The sequence below is a fragment of the Corvus cornix genome, chromosome 2 (assembly GCF_000738735.6).
Source record: "Corvus cornix cornix isolate S_Up_H32 chromosome 2, ASM73873v5, whole genome shotgun sequence".
NCBI classification, from domain to species: Eukaryota; Metazoa; Chordata; class Aves; order Passeriformes; family Corvidae; genus Corvus; species Corvus cornix.
Genome location: NC_046333.1, coordinates 121,462,061 through 121,476,298, shown reverse-complemented (window position 1 = coordinate 121,476,298; position 14,238 = coordinate 121,462,061). Strand labels below are relative to the sequence as shown.

The window sequence follows — 14,238 nt, the reverse complement described above, 5'->3', positions numbered from 1 at the left end:
TTTTCCTGATTAGAAGGGAAATGCGAATTTACACCTTTTAATTTATATATATATGTAAAGATTAAAACTGAGGAGATAATTTAAGTAGCATATTGAATTCATTGCTTTAATGATGGATGACTTGTAAATATTAACCTGTTTCTCTTAAATCCTAGAAACTGAAATATTTGTTGGATTACTCCAATCTACTGGACTGGACCATATATACTACAAGCATAATTTTTGTGTCTTCTTTATTTATTAATACACCAGCTCATTTGCAGTGGGAATGTGGAGCAATTGCTGTATACTTGTCTTGGATGAACTTCTTGCTTTATCTTCAACGGTAAAAATTTTTTATGGGCTTTACCATAAAATATTTTAATATTTTCGGATATTTTACATATCCTAAACTGTGACCGATCAAGTTTGACAGTCCCATTTTGTATTTTTATTTTTTTCAAACTATACAAGTTTCCAGATTAGGACCATAGGAATTTTTTAATCTCTGTTGAACTGTAAAGTCATTTTCAGTGTTTTTCATGTAGAGCATCACAGCATTTGTTACAGCAGCTATAGAAACAACAATACTTATTTTAATGTTAATTAAGCAAAGCAATGCTTAATTGTATCTTTTAAAAATCATCTTTTGTTACACTGTATAGACTTTGACTAAAAAAACCCAGAAAAATATGAATTATGAGAGGCATAAGGAAGTTAGGTTTTTATGGGTAATACCTGGGAGAAGGAAAATTCTTTTGTCATTTTACTCATTAAGTGGCACATCTCGCTTCTCTATACCATAGTGTCCTGTAAAAGAATTACAGTGAATGATATTATTTCTTCAGTTGACATGACATCTGTTTATTGCCCTTAATTATCTTAAATGTTGTCACTGGCACAATAGTGTCCAAGAGTTATAAACTGCAGGAGAGCTGGGTGGAGGAAAATAATGTGGGTGTAGTGCTTAAGACTAAAAAATTAAATGCATTTGTGCCTGAGCAGGACTGCATGTGATAACACTGCATAAATGTTCTTCCAAGCCTTATTGTATATATGCACTAATCACCCCCATGCAGTCTTGCAGACAGACAACACAACATTTGGTGATTAATTTTGGGATTGTTTTAGTATAGTAGGGATGTTTAAGGACATGGTTTGTAAACAGAGTTAATGTCAAAGAGAGTGCCTTTATGGCATTGCCTCTGCTGCAAACCTTGTCCTGGCTGGGTCTGATCTTAGAGGAGTAATGAATGGGCGTGTCCTGTCTGCTCTGGGCAAAATGAGCATTGAACCTACACAGCGAAAAGTAAACAGATGATTGCGCAACCTTCCTTCTGCTGCTCAATGAAATGCCTGACTATTTTTTCAAGTGTGTAGCAATAGAACTCTACACATGATTTTTCTAACTCATTCAGGCTGTATTTTCCCAAGGCAACCTGTGATTCCATTGACTTCAATTGAATTTTGCCTGATAAATGCCTAACAAGTAAGAGAAGATCATGTTTGCTTTATTTCTAGCTTGACCTTTTCAGTCTTGCACATAATATTTCAGAGTGAAAATCATGTGGAGGGATTTTCACAGTTGCTACTGTACTAGCATAAAAAATCTCTTGGATCCTGGATTTCAGAGAGAACATAAATTCCCACGTTCAGGTTTGAAAGAAAAAGTAATTTAATCTGCTTTATGATAATTCCTGTTCTGAGATTTAGTTTTTGTGTTAGCTAAGAATAGGGGAGGCTTGCCAGGTGACAGACTGTTGTTGGAAACACAGGTGTCTTAAAATTAAGCTATTCCCCTTCTCTTCCTGAGCAATGTGTTTCTTTTTGTTTGTTTGTTTTTCATACTTTGTATTGCAATAAAACTACAGATATGTAGTTTATTTCACATCTTGTAAACAGTGAAATCTTTTAAATCAGGTGTGTGGCTGCTACATGGATTATGGTGCCAGTTGTCCTTTCTTCTGGTTGCTAATTTGCTTCGAGAAGCAGAAAAAAGTTGGATAATTTGCTAATGTTGTTATTCTGAATGCAAAAGTGGCACAATATTGTACTATCTATGCCTATGAAGAGAATAAATTTTATCCATGAAAAATACTATCTAAAAATTGTTCTTGTGCATTAAAAAATAAGCTTGCTGGAAGTAGAATCATGTGCACTCTTTTGGATGTGAAAGTAGAACAGGTTTGTTACCATCACAGAATTTCTCAGAGAGGCAGTCTCTTTCCACAGATGAAAATTGGCATTACTTACTGCCTTACATAAATCACTGCAAGGGATTCTAACTTCAGTATTTCATGGCTTAGGAGAAGACTTGGCAGTGCTAGATTAATGGCTGGAGATGGTTATCTTAAAAGTCTTTTCCAAATGAAGTGATTCTATGACTGATTCTATATCTTTATTTTTACTTATTACCTAGATTTGAGAACTATGGAATCTATGTTGTGATGTTCTGGGAAATTTTGAGGACTTTGATTCGGATTGCTGTGGTTTTCTTTTTCCTGATACTGGCCTTTGGGCTGAGTTTCTTTGTCCTTTTGGGTTCACAGGTTAGTTCAATAATATAGTTAAGTTTTTATCATTATAAATATTCTTGGTCTAAAGCATCTCAAGACTTTATTTTAAAATTTCATCAGTTGGGTTTTTTCTTTATTTTGCTCTTTCTTTTTGCAGCAAACATACAGCACACCTCTGCTTTCCGTAATGAAGACATTCGCAATGATGCTGGGAGACATAAATTACCATGATGCATTCCTTGATCCTTTACTAAGCAATGAATTGCCATATCCATTCCTTAGTTACACGGTTCTCATTATATTTACCTTGCTAATTCCAATCCTTCTTATGAACTTGCTAGTAAGTAAGCTACTTATTAATATGCAAAAGTGGTTAAACACAAGTATATAGAGAGTTCTAGTATATAGAGTTACTTCAGTAAGTGACAGCCCTTCATTATTTAACCAATATTTTCAGTAACATATTAAAATGTTGCCATTCTCTGCACTTGTTTTCCATCCAGTTTGCAGTTCTAAGTAGTTTCCCATGGCTCACTCCTGCAGGATTATTTTGTATATCTTTAGGTAGTAACTGTGGTGGAACTTGAATTGGAGCTGCAGTGTATTATTCTGAGGTCTTGATAAAGAAAATTGGGGAACAATGATTTTTGTTCAATCCCTTGTTATATCATAACCTAGCACTAACCATAATAATTTAAAAAAGAAAAAATAAAGCCCAAACTCAGATCTTCATTGCACACAAAACAGCAAGTAGTGTTAGAACTGACTAACAAGTCTGATCTGAACATAAAGAATCAGAAAATGTGATAATGGTGAGAAAGGGGGAAAATATGTAATATATCCTCAGCCATGTTCCATTGAACATAATGTTTTTTAGGAAACAATGTATTCATATGAGCTGAGCAATAAAAAATCAAATAGCTCATGTTTTTAAAAGTTGTTTATTGCTGCCATGATTTTACTTAATCAAGAGATCAGCAGTTTTCTTAAGATTACAGCAGTAATGAAGAATCAAAAAGAAGGGATGTTATTCTTGATAAAAGTAGCTCTTTAGTGCCTTACCAACAGACAGAGTGTTGTCAGTAAAAACACTCTCTGCATTTATTGATACAAATATTTCCAAATATGCAAAAAATGTTTCCAAATTCAAGTGACAAAATAATTTAACTCTAGAATATCTTTTTTATTTAAATGTGAATGAGAAATACAATTGAAATCACAGACTATGAAAAAATAGATAGTGAAATCTTTCTTTTTTCTAGATTGGTTTGGCTGTTGGGGATATCGCTGAAGTGCAGAAATATGCTGCACTCAAAAGGATTGCAATGCAGGTGAGTAACATACTGTGGAAGCATCAAATATTGGAAGTACATATCACTGCTAGAACACTAACATTGCTAGAATTTAAATAGTTGATTTGTCATCACATTCCTAACTATCTTAGGATACCTGTAAAGCAAACTGGTGAACACGGCACCTTATTCTTAATCTCATTCTCACTCGTGAGTCATTGCCCCAGAAGTGTACAAGCAAATGCATTTTTAAGGAATTTTTCAACCATCAGTTAAAGAAATTCTGAGTTTTCCCAAAAGCAGAGTCACAAAATCAGTAACTGCAGTGCTTGAAATCGCAGAGTTGTCTTGATGCCTTGAGGTGGCCACCTAAAAAACAGAGGCTAATCAAAAATAAGAGAATAAAAGTAGGTATTTATTTGAAGGGCCTTCAAAGATACACCCTGGGCAGTCAAGAGGCTACTCCCAAGATGGACCTTGGGTCACAGGTTCTTCACACTTTTATAAGTTTGGTCGATTTGCATATCAGGGTTAATTCTCCAATTATAACTTCAGTTAATGATGTAATTACTCCAAGTTTGCCCCCCCTCTAGGCTTTGGTTTACCTGTTTTGGGGCCTGGTGTCCTTGAAGAGCAAACCTTGAGAGGCTTATATGTCTAACCAGCAGGAGAGAAGAGTAGTTAACAGGCCACATGAAACTTCAGAGTTACCCATTAAGCAGTGCAGGATTTGAAAAATATAAAAGTTAAAACTTAAGGCATCATTCCTCCCCTTTAGAGGCTTGGCAAGGCCTCTACCTTGTTGAGACTCTATTCTAAATACTCTAAATATCTACTCTAAAAGCAGTATACATCTAACAATAGTATATTATACACAAGAATTATAATTACAACTACTACGAACAACTCTTTAATCCAGGGCCAGTTTGGTAACCATGAAGTCAGGGTGTGGAAGATATAATCAGAGCTCAGTGTGTTATCTTTGAATACTGTCTAACATAAGATCTGAGTTGGTTCTCAAATTGTAAACAAATTTTGCTGATATTTCCACTTTGGTTTCCATGTCATTTGTTAGCTCTGTATCCAAATGAATGTCTTTGGATACACTTTGGACTAGAATCATATACAAATTTTGCTTCCAAACCTGAGTCAGGTTACCAACTGTGTAGATAACAAGCACAGGAAAGTAATCATTTAAACTACATCATCTTTGTTTGTTTCAGTCTCTGTTTTCTCAGTTGTTTCAGGAGCAGAAGCCTTCTTTACTCTGGACTAGTGAATCCAGGGTCCTTTGCCAGCGACTTTGATTGCAGTGAGGGTGGTCAGCAAAATCTGGAATGGTCCTCTCCACTTGGCCTGTAGAGGATCACTGTCCTACCACTTAACACAGACCCAGTCTCCAGGCTGGAAGGGATGTGCAGGGGTGTCCAGTTCTATGGGTCTGGATAAGACGATGTAATTCTGGAGCTTCTGCAAAGTGGAACCTAAAGCCATCAGATATCTCTGTAAATCAAGTTTCTCCCTCATGTGAATTTCACCTGGAACATGTGGAATTTGATATGGCCTGCCATACAATATTTCATAGGGACTGATGTTATCCCTCCACCTTGGTTGTATGCAGATCCTCAGCAAAGCTATAGGCAAGGCCTGAACCCATGTCATGGATGTCTCTTGACAAATTTTGCTGATTTGTACTTTAAAGGTTCCATTCATGCGTTCGACTTTTATCACTTGCTTGGGGTCTGTAAGGTGTGTGCAGATCCCAAGCAATTCCCAAAATCTGACTAACCTCCTGAATCACATTTGCAACAAAATGTGGTTCCCTGTCTGGGGCCATACCCAAAGGAACCCCAAACCTCGGTATTACATGATTAAGCAAAAACTTTCACCACCTCCTTGGCTGTGTTAGTGCGACAGGGATAAGCTTCAGGCCATCCACTGAAGGTGTCAACCATTACCAGTATGTACCTGTATCACTCTTTGCGTGGTAACTCAGCAAAATCTATTTGCCAGTAATCTCCAGGAAGATCCCCTGCCTTTGTTACTCCTAACACAACTCTTTTCCTTGTATCAAGATTGTTTTTACAGCAGATTTCACACTTGCTCGCTACTGATTGTACATCTGCCATTCCCTTTCCTATTACTACCTTTTTCAGATGTTTCAAAAGATTTTCAACCCTGAAATGTGTGCTTGCATGTTCTCTTTGAGCTAGCTCTCGAAGGATTAGAGGTGGGACTACAACCTGATTCACTGGTATAACAGGCCATCCATTTTCTATGATCTCAGCCTTAAGAGACTTGATTAACTTGTGGTCTGCCTGGTCATACTTTGGGGTGAACCCTGAAAAATCAATCTCTTTTTGTGGAATTACTGCAAGAATACCTTTTTTCTGCAACTCCTTTTGCTGTTTCATCAGCAAAGTGATTTCCCAGTTCTGGAGTGGTTTTCCCTTTATGGTGACCCCTACAATGCATGATAGCTACTTCTGTGGGTCTTTTGATGCTCTCTAAGAGGGCAAAGATTTGTTCAGCGTGTTTGATTTGATTACCTTGAGTGTTCAACAGTCCTCTCTCCTTCCAGATGGCTCCATGGGCATGGAAAACACGAAACGCATATTTAGAGTCAGTCCATATATTTACTTTCTTTCCTTCGCTCAGGTCCAGGGCCCTTGTCAGCGCAGTCAGTTCAGCTTTCTGTGATGACACATCTGCTGGCAGGGCCTTTGCCTTGATCACCTTGTCCTGGGTTGTTAACTGCATAACCTGTCATTCGTTTATCATTTCTCATTAAGCTGCTCCTGTCTGTAAACAGCTCCCAGTCTGGCTTCTCTAGGGGCACATCCTTCAGGTCTGCTCTGCTGGAATAGACCTCCTCGATTGTCTGCAGTCATGCTCAGGCACATTGTCAGTTAAAGCAGAGGACAGAAACATGGCAGGGTTACCAACAGAAGTTGTTTTCAAGGTAACATCATTCTGCTCCAACACCAGTGACTGATATTTAAGCATCTGGTTGCCAGACAGCCAATGTCCTCCTTTCTGTTCTAATACTAGTGCTAGCGCATGTGGCACATACACTACAATGTTGTCCAAGGGTGAGTTTTCAGGCCTCTTGAATCAAGGTGACAGTAGCCACCACAGCCTTCAAACACTCAGGCCATCCTTGGCTAATATTGTCTAGCTGTTTGGAAAAGTAGGCCCCTCCGTTGGCTTCTGAGGCACTGTGCTAATACATCCAATGCCACATTGAGTCTCTCATGTGTAAAAAGTTCAAAAGCTTTAGTTAAGTCTGGTAAACCCAGTGCTGGAGCTGACATTAGAGAGTGTTTCAGCTGTTTAAATGCGGATTTTGTGCTCTCAGTCCATGTAATGATTCCCTTTTCTGCTGCTTTTAATGCTCCATACAGGGGCCTTACCAGTAATCCGTAGTTTGGTATCCACAGTCTGCACCACCCAACCATTCCCAGGAAAGCTTGCATCTCTATCACGGTGTGGGGCTCTGGAAGACAGCAGATGGCTTCTTTCCGTTCTTTGCTGAGCTGTCAGTGTCCACAAAAGATCTCAAGTCCCAAATAAACTACTGCTTCCTTAGCAATCTGTGCCTTGTCTTTAGAAACTCTGTACCCACTCAGTCCCAAAAAGCTTAAGCTTACAGTGAGCTGGATGCAGTCATCTTGCGTTTTAGCTGCAATCGAGATGTCATCAACATATTGAAGAATAACCCCTCCTGGCTCTTGTCTCCTCCAGTCTTCCAATTCCTTTGCTAGCTGGTTTCCAAATATTGTTGGGCTATTCTTGAAACCCTGGGGTAGGACTGTCCAAGTAAGATGACTTTTCCTCCCTGTTTTGGGATTTCCCCACTCAAAAGCAAAGAGATCCTAGCTGTTTTTATGCCCAGGAATGCAGAAAAAGGCATCCTTCAGGTCTACAACAGTAAACCACCCTAATTCGTCTGTCACTGTGGTCAAAAGAGTATAGGGGTTTGCTACAACTGAGTGTATGTACTCTGTAATTTTGTTAATTGCTCTTAAATCTTGCCCTAATAGATAACTCTTACCATCAGCTTTCTTTACTGAAAGGATGGGTGTTATACCTGGACTCACATTGCACTAATAGCCCATGTTGGAGGAATTTTTCAATTATAGGTGCCAATCCTCTACAACCTTCTGATTTCAAAGGGTATTGTTTTTGCCTTACCGGTGTAGCTCCTGGTTTGAGTGCAATGCTCACTGGTTCTGCCTGTTTGGATCTTCCTGGGACATCACTGGCCCACACAATTGGATTGACAGCATTTTCAGCTTCGATGAGGATTTCACCACATCTGTAAAAAGTGCGGCAACTTCGACAAATTTAGGTTCAGGAATTATAACTTGTACACCCTTTCCTTTTTGAATTTAATTTCAGCTTCCAATTTCTCCAGTAAATCCCTCCCCAGCAATGGTTTAGGGGAATTAGGCATATAAAGGAATTGGTGAGTTACCCAGTGCTTCCCCAGTTTAAATTTCAAAGGTTAGAAGAAAGGCCATGTTTCAGTTACCCCTGTTGCCCCAACAACATGAACAGTATCTTGACTTAGTTTCCCTTCTAAAGTATTTAATACAGAATATGCTGCTCTGGTGTCTACCACAAATTCGATATCATCTTTTCCCAGTTTAGCTATAACCGAAGGCTCTGCTGGGGGAAGAGCCTTCAGTCCCCATCACTATGAGTACAAGTCTTGTCCCACTGTGAGTTGGGGAACTGGAGGTTTCTTCTTCAACATTGGACAGTCACTTTTCCAATGTCCATTTTTCTTGCAATAGGCACACTGATCTTTGTCCATAGGGGAAGTTCTCTTGGGTGGCTTCTCCTGAATAACCCTCTTGCTAGGATGGTGTCTAACTTTGTCACTTGGGTCTCTGTCCCAATACACTTTCCAGGCTACTTCTGACAATTTACTTATGTCTTGAACCCCATCTAATTTTTGCAGCTTTCTTCTTATATTGTTTGTATCTTGACCCATAAACAAGAGAACTAGGTGTGTTTTCCCCTCAGCTGAATCAGGATCTAGGTTTGTATATCTGATAGCAGCTTCTCTTAAACTATTTAAAAAATCAGTGGGAGAGTCATCATAAGTTTGCTTTACTTTGTAGCGTTTTGACCAATTAAGAGCTTTAGGGACACCATGTTTTAACCCATATACTGTGAGATTTTGATATCGTTTTAATCTTGCCATCTGTTCTGGCATATTTGGGTCCCACCCTGGATTATCCATTGGAAAAATTTCAGTAACCGTACCTTGTATTGCCCTGCTTGCTATATTTGCCTCTGAAGGATTTATAATAGCTTTATTAACCATCTCTCTCTCAGTGGGATCAAGAAATGTGTCCGTCATAGATTTCAAATCACTCCAGTCAGGGTTTTGTGTGTTAATTGCCCTACCTACCAAATTAGCTACTTTATCTGGGTTTTCTTTATATTTTCCAACGGTGGCCTTCCATTGTTGTAACTCTACGAGACAGTACGTAACTTTTATATAGATGGGTCCCTGATTGCCAACTGCTTGCCTCAAAGGGGCTTGCAGATGGTTCTTCCCTTTTTGACCTAGTACGTTTGGCTATTGGACTACATTCGCTTATGGCTCTTCTCGCTATCTTTCCCCTCTTTCGACTGCTTAAAGCAGCTATTATTTCATCTTCCCCTTTTGAAGAGCTACCTGAGCAAGAGCTCTCTGATTCCATTGAATCTGCTGTGTTAGATCTTCCTTGGCCAGTCCTGGCACTACAAATCACTGACCACGACTTGCTTCATCATAGGAGCTAGGCAGTCCCTGGCCCTGCTCGCTTCAATGACATCATCTCCTGAGCCAGTCCCCCCGCATGCCATGGAGACTCAAGGACCTGAGAGCGGGAGGGATGCCACTCCCTCTGTGAGAGGTCCCCTCCCAGCCCTCTCCGTGGAAGGTTCTGCCCTCCGGCTCCACACCCAGGAGTGGTGCTGTGGGCTGCACACACTGGCTGTCTCCTCACCTCGGTCCCTCCCACCCAGGGGTGACCTGTGGAAAGCGGGAAACAGAGACAAGGGGGCATCCAACCAGAAGCCGACGGGAACGCCTGTGCCATCCATGGTCACCACGGCCACCCCGCCTCTTCTTTTATTGTCAGGGGCTTTGCCAAAGCTGCATCCCCCCCCTCCAGCTGCCCCTGCCCGTGGTGGCAGCAGCACAGGTTGTGGGGGAGGGGCCGTAGCGGCCCCTCATAAGTAGAGAATTTATGCAGTGGAAAGAAGGTACACAAAAATCAAAAGGACACAAAATTAATTCTGCTATACTAAATTGTCATTAGTTAAAAGAGTGCACATCTATGTGGAGTAATTAATTCTGCTAAGATACTCAATTCTGGTATGACTATGTAGTTTTAATGTCTGGGCTGGACTATTCAAATGTTATACCACTGTTTGCAGCGTGGAGAACTACTCCACAGTAGTGCAGTAAGGAATTGAATATAATGGCATGATGGTTATTTTCACATAAACATATCTCATTTTAAATGCAAAACTACATTTAGGTTAATCTTCACACCAACTTAGAGAAGAAGCTGCCATTTTGGTTCTTAAGTCGGGTGGACCAGGAATCAATCACTGTATATCCCAACAGGCCGAGATACTGTGGATTTATGGTAAGATGGTGAATATTACATAGAAGAATTCTTACCAAAAAGGGATATGATTAACTTTGTACACCCATTGCTGAAGACATTGTGTTAATAAGACTCAATCATTAACTGACATCAAGGGAATTGTGATTAGACCTTGACTAAGGTCAATGAAAATGATAAATCAGTTTGAGTGCAACGGTATTCAGATATAATTAGTTTTTGAATATTCTGTGAACTGTAACTTTATTAAGTGAGACAAGCTACAAAAGATGTTCAGATAAAAATTAGAATTACTCCCTTTTGGCTTTTCTTCTTTTATTTGTTTACTTGCATTTCAGCTGCTGTTGATAGACTGAATTTTCTTATAAAACAAATTTTGAAAAACAAATGTTTTAATATATAAAAAAATAACATCATAACAGAAATTCTTTTCAGTTTTAACACTGTGTGAAGACTTACCATTCACTTATTTAATCTATTGTCAGACTATAGGATCTATTTAAGTTTGGTTCCATGTTTTGTTTAGAGCGTGTTCCAATATTGCTTTGGGTGTGAGGACTCTACCACATATGCGCAGAGCCCTGATACAACACTAGAATTGGAAGTTCTGAAGCAGAAATACAGGTATTTTTTGTGATATTTTACTGATGTAAAAACAAGTAGAGCAAATATTACAAACATACTTCTATTTTAAAAAGCATTCTAAAGCTCCATACTGTACGTAAGAAAAAAGTTACATTCCATGTTCCCCAGCCCAAACCAACACAGCTTGTTGCTCATTAGTGTAATCTGAAGTAATGGGGAAGATGCATTTTCATTTTAGAGATTTGTGTATGGAGCTTTTCAAGAGTTATTTGGAACTCCCAAGTGATGTCATTCCAGTTGGTTTGCAAGTATATGAAATCTGTTACTGACTTTCCGCTGGTCTGATAGTAAATCAGATTCAGATTGCTTCCCCAGAAATGGATTGGTGTCTTGATTCTCCCTTGAACAAATCCTGCTTCCCAAAGGCTTGGAAGGCATTCTTTGTACTTTCTTGACTTATTCATCGTACCAACGTATCCATACGAATGGTTTCAAAAAAAGTTTTCTGTGAATGTACAGCTAGAAAAACGTATTCTTTCTCACTCAGTCTCACTTTCCTATGCACTTTTTTTCCTCTCCATTTTTTTCTTTCCCTTTTTTATTTAACCTACCAAATTTTTGTCTTCCTGCACAGATTCAGATTGAGTATTTTTTTTGCATGAAAAACTAAGCAAGAGTTGAAGGAGAGTGAGACTACACCCTACAGATATGGGCAAATCATGGACTTAGCAAGTCTTTCTTCAAATGCATACTACATCAATATATTATAAAACAGCATGAAACAGATTCTTTCTTGGTTGGGATTTTTTTGCTACAGAGAAGGAAGAAAACTATAATTTTATAAAATTCTTTGCAATAGAATAACTTGTGACAATATCATTATGGAAAGTTATTTTTACTACTCTGAAAATATTGACCGAAAACTCTTACTATGTTGCCAGTATGTTTTTATTATCAGAGTTCAAAACAGAGTTCAGTTGCTGCTGGAGCTAGTGTCAGTCAGTGCTGGGTGTATATATTTTTGGGTTTTGGTTTGGGGTGGGGTTTTCTTTTGTTTTGTATTTTTATTCTTGTGATTTTCATATATTTTAACATCTGTTACCATTTCTTGTTTAAAAAAACCCAAACCAAACGAATGAAGAAAAAAACCCTAACTATGTCTATAGCCCCCCAACTGTTCTTCACAAAGAGCCTTTTCAGTTGTGAGATTTCATGTTGTAATTTAGTGAGTCTAGACTTTCAGAAAAGTAGATTTTCAAAATGCCTGTTTGGTAGTTTTATAAAGACAGTTTCTAGACACATTTCCTATTTCTTTCATTGTTTCTTTAAAGATAGCAGATACTGTGTTATGTATGTGTGATTCTAACTTAGATTAACTACTTAATTGCATCAATTGCACTTTGGATAGCACTTTGAGAGAGAACAGTTAGGGCCTCATCAGTATTTCTCATATGCTGTAAAAGTAGTTGTGAATTTCACTAAATGTTTTGGTTGCTTAATTGCTATTGCAACTCTGTCCTTTTCCTTGCCAGACCAGAAAATAGGTCAATAGGAAAAACTTCTGATAGAACAGTCAACAGCCTTATTTTGAGAGTGAAGTTGCTTCTACCTTAACTATATATTGAGTTACTTTTCACAAGAACCATGGATTTGTTCTTTAATCCTGTTTCCTGTAACATGGATAAGTACTTCAGCTTGAAGAATTAAATGTATTCTAGATGATAGTCCTTGTTAGCAGAACAGTTTAGTTAAGTACTGTCAGAAGTGTGAAGTACTGTCAATTTTTGCATCTGTAATTTTAATGACTTAAATGTCCTTTGAAATCAAATGACAAAGCCTGATGCATATTTGTTTGTTTGTTTGCTTTTTAGGCTCAAAGATATATCAACATTGTTGGAAAAGCAGCATGACCTCATTAAACTGATTATCCAAAAAATGGAGATAGTGTCAGAGGCTGAAGATGAAGACAGCAATGATCTATTTCAGCACAAATTTAGGAAAAGGCAGTTAGAGCACAAGAATAGTAAATGGGATACAGTGTTAAAAGCTGTTAAAACAAGTGTGCCTAACCCAAGCACAGAAAAGAACAATAGCTTCTTCTAGACTTGACTATGATATCTTGTTGTATTATCATTTTGTTCTACCTTAGGGTCACTTCTCTTATCGTCTTTGCATAATGTTAATGTGATACATCATGTACTCAAGTATAAAAAAGGCCAGATCCAAAACCAGGATGCAGGTGCTCAAAACATTATTTAAGGAGACTGGAGATGTCTACATCCAAAACTGTGATCCTAAAAGTGAGTGGCTAATCAGGAAAGTGCCTAACTCAACAGAGGTCAACCTTGCTGTCCTGGCAGTTCCCAAGGCTTCTGTCTAGATCTGTTCCTGGATTTGTCCCTAGTACACTTAGGTCTGTATGTAATTACATTATTTTCTGTTACAAGTATTTTTACAATTTCTAAATTTTTAGAAATTAGATTCTAGTAATTTAGTATTCAGCTGTTTGGAGAGAGCCAATGGACTTTGTGTAGCTTAAGGAAAAGTACCAAACTGATCTGACAGGGTGTGTTGGAAGTTTTGCTGAGTAGGGACTGCAGGATCAGGCCTGAAAGGTAGGAAGTAAAGGGTCATGAAGTTGTAATGTAAGGGAAGAACTGCTTTCTTTTATAGATAAGTGGAAGCAATTCACAGAGGGATCATTTGTACTAGCATGCATATAGCTTTATTAGAACGACATGTTTAATATTAGTCATTTACAACTTGCTGTTCTTATACTGCTAATGTGATTTTGGCCTTTCCAATAACCTAAAACTGATCTTGCTACTTTAATCCGCGCTTTGGTTTTATTATTCATTTACTGAATATTCAGTGCATTATGTAATATATGGTAATATATTAAATTTAGAAATAAACATGAATTAAAATGTGTTTAAGTACCCAAATATATTTGTTTCAAAACCAGTGCTAATAAACTAATTATGACTATACATGGTGGTAAGGCTCTGTGGTCTGCTTTTGAATTCAGACATTTTCTTTAACAACTTAGTATACATTAATTCTTCTCATTAAAAAACAATTATCATTCCTGTTTATTTAAAAGGTAGTCACTAGAAGGTAACTCACACTGTACAGAACTTGTCCAGTCTTCAGAAAACACTGGAAGGTGCACTGTAAATTAGTGCGACTTGTGCCTTAAAATTGCTATGGATGTTCAGTAGGCAAAATTCTTTC

General features: G+C 38.1%; 1 protein-coding gene across 1 annotated transcript in view; it reads left to right on the top strand.

The window, feature by feature from the left end:
• The window catches only part of TRPA1 (transient receptor potential cation channel subfamily A member 1), a 37,428-nt gene extending 23,434 nt beyond the window's left edge, over window positions 1–13,994 (top strand). The window contains exons 21-27 of the mRNA XM_019289035.3: window positions 156–325; window positions 2,399–2,528; window positions 2,653–2,835; window positions 3,758–3,826; window positions 10,330–10,440; window positions 10,946–11,043; window positions 12,876–13,994. Of these exons, the coding sequence (XP_019144580.1) occupies window positions 156–325; window positions 2,399–2,528; window positions 2,653–2,835; window positions 3,758–3,826; window positions 10,330–10,440; window positions 10,946–11,043; window positions 12,876–13,107 (993 nt within the window). The 3' untranslated portion in view covers window positions 13,108–13,994. The remainder of the gene's footprint in view (window positions 1–155; window positions 326–2,398; window positions 2,529–2,652; window positions 2,836–3,757; window positions 3,827–10,329; window positions 10,441–10,945; window positions 11,044–12,875) is intronic.
• Window positions 13,995–14,238: the final 244 nt, after the last annotated feature.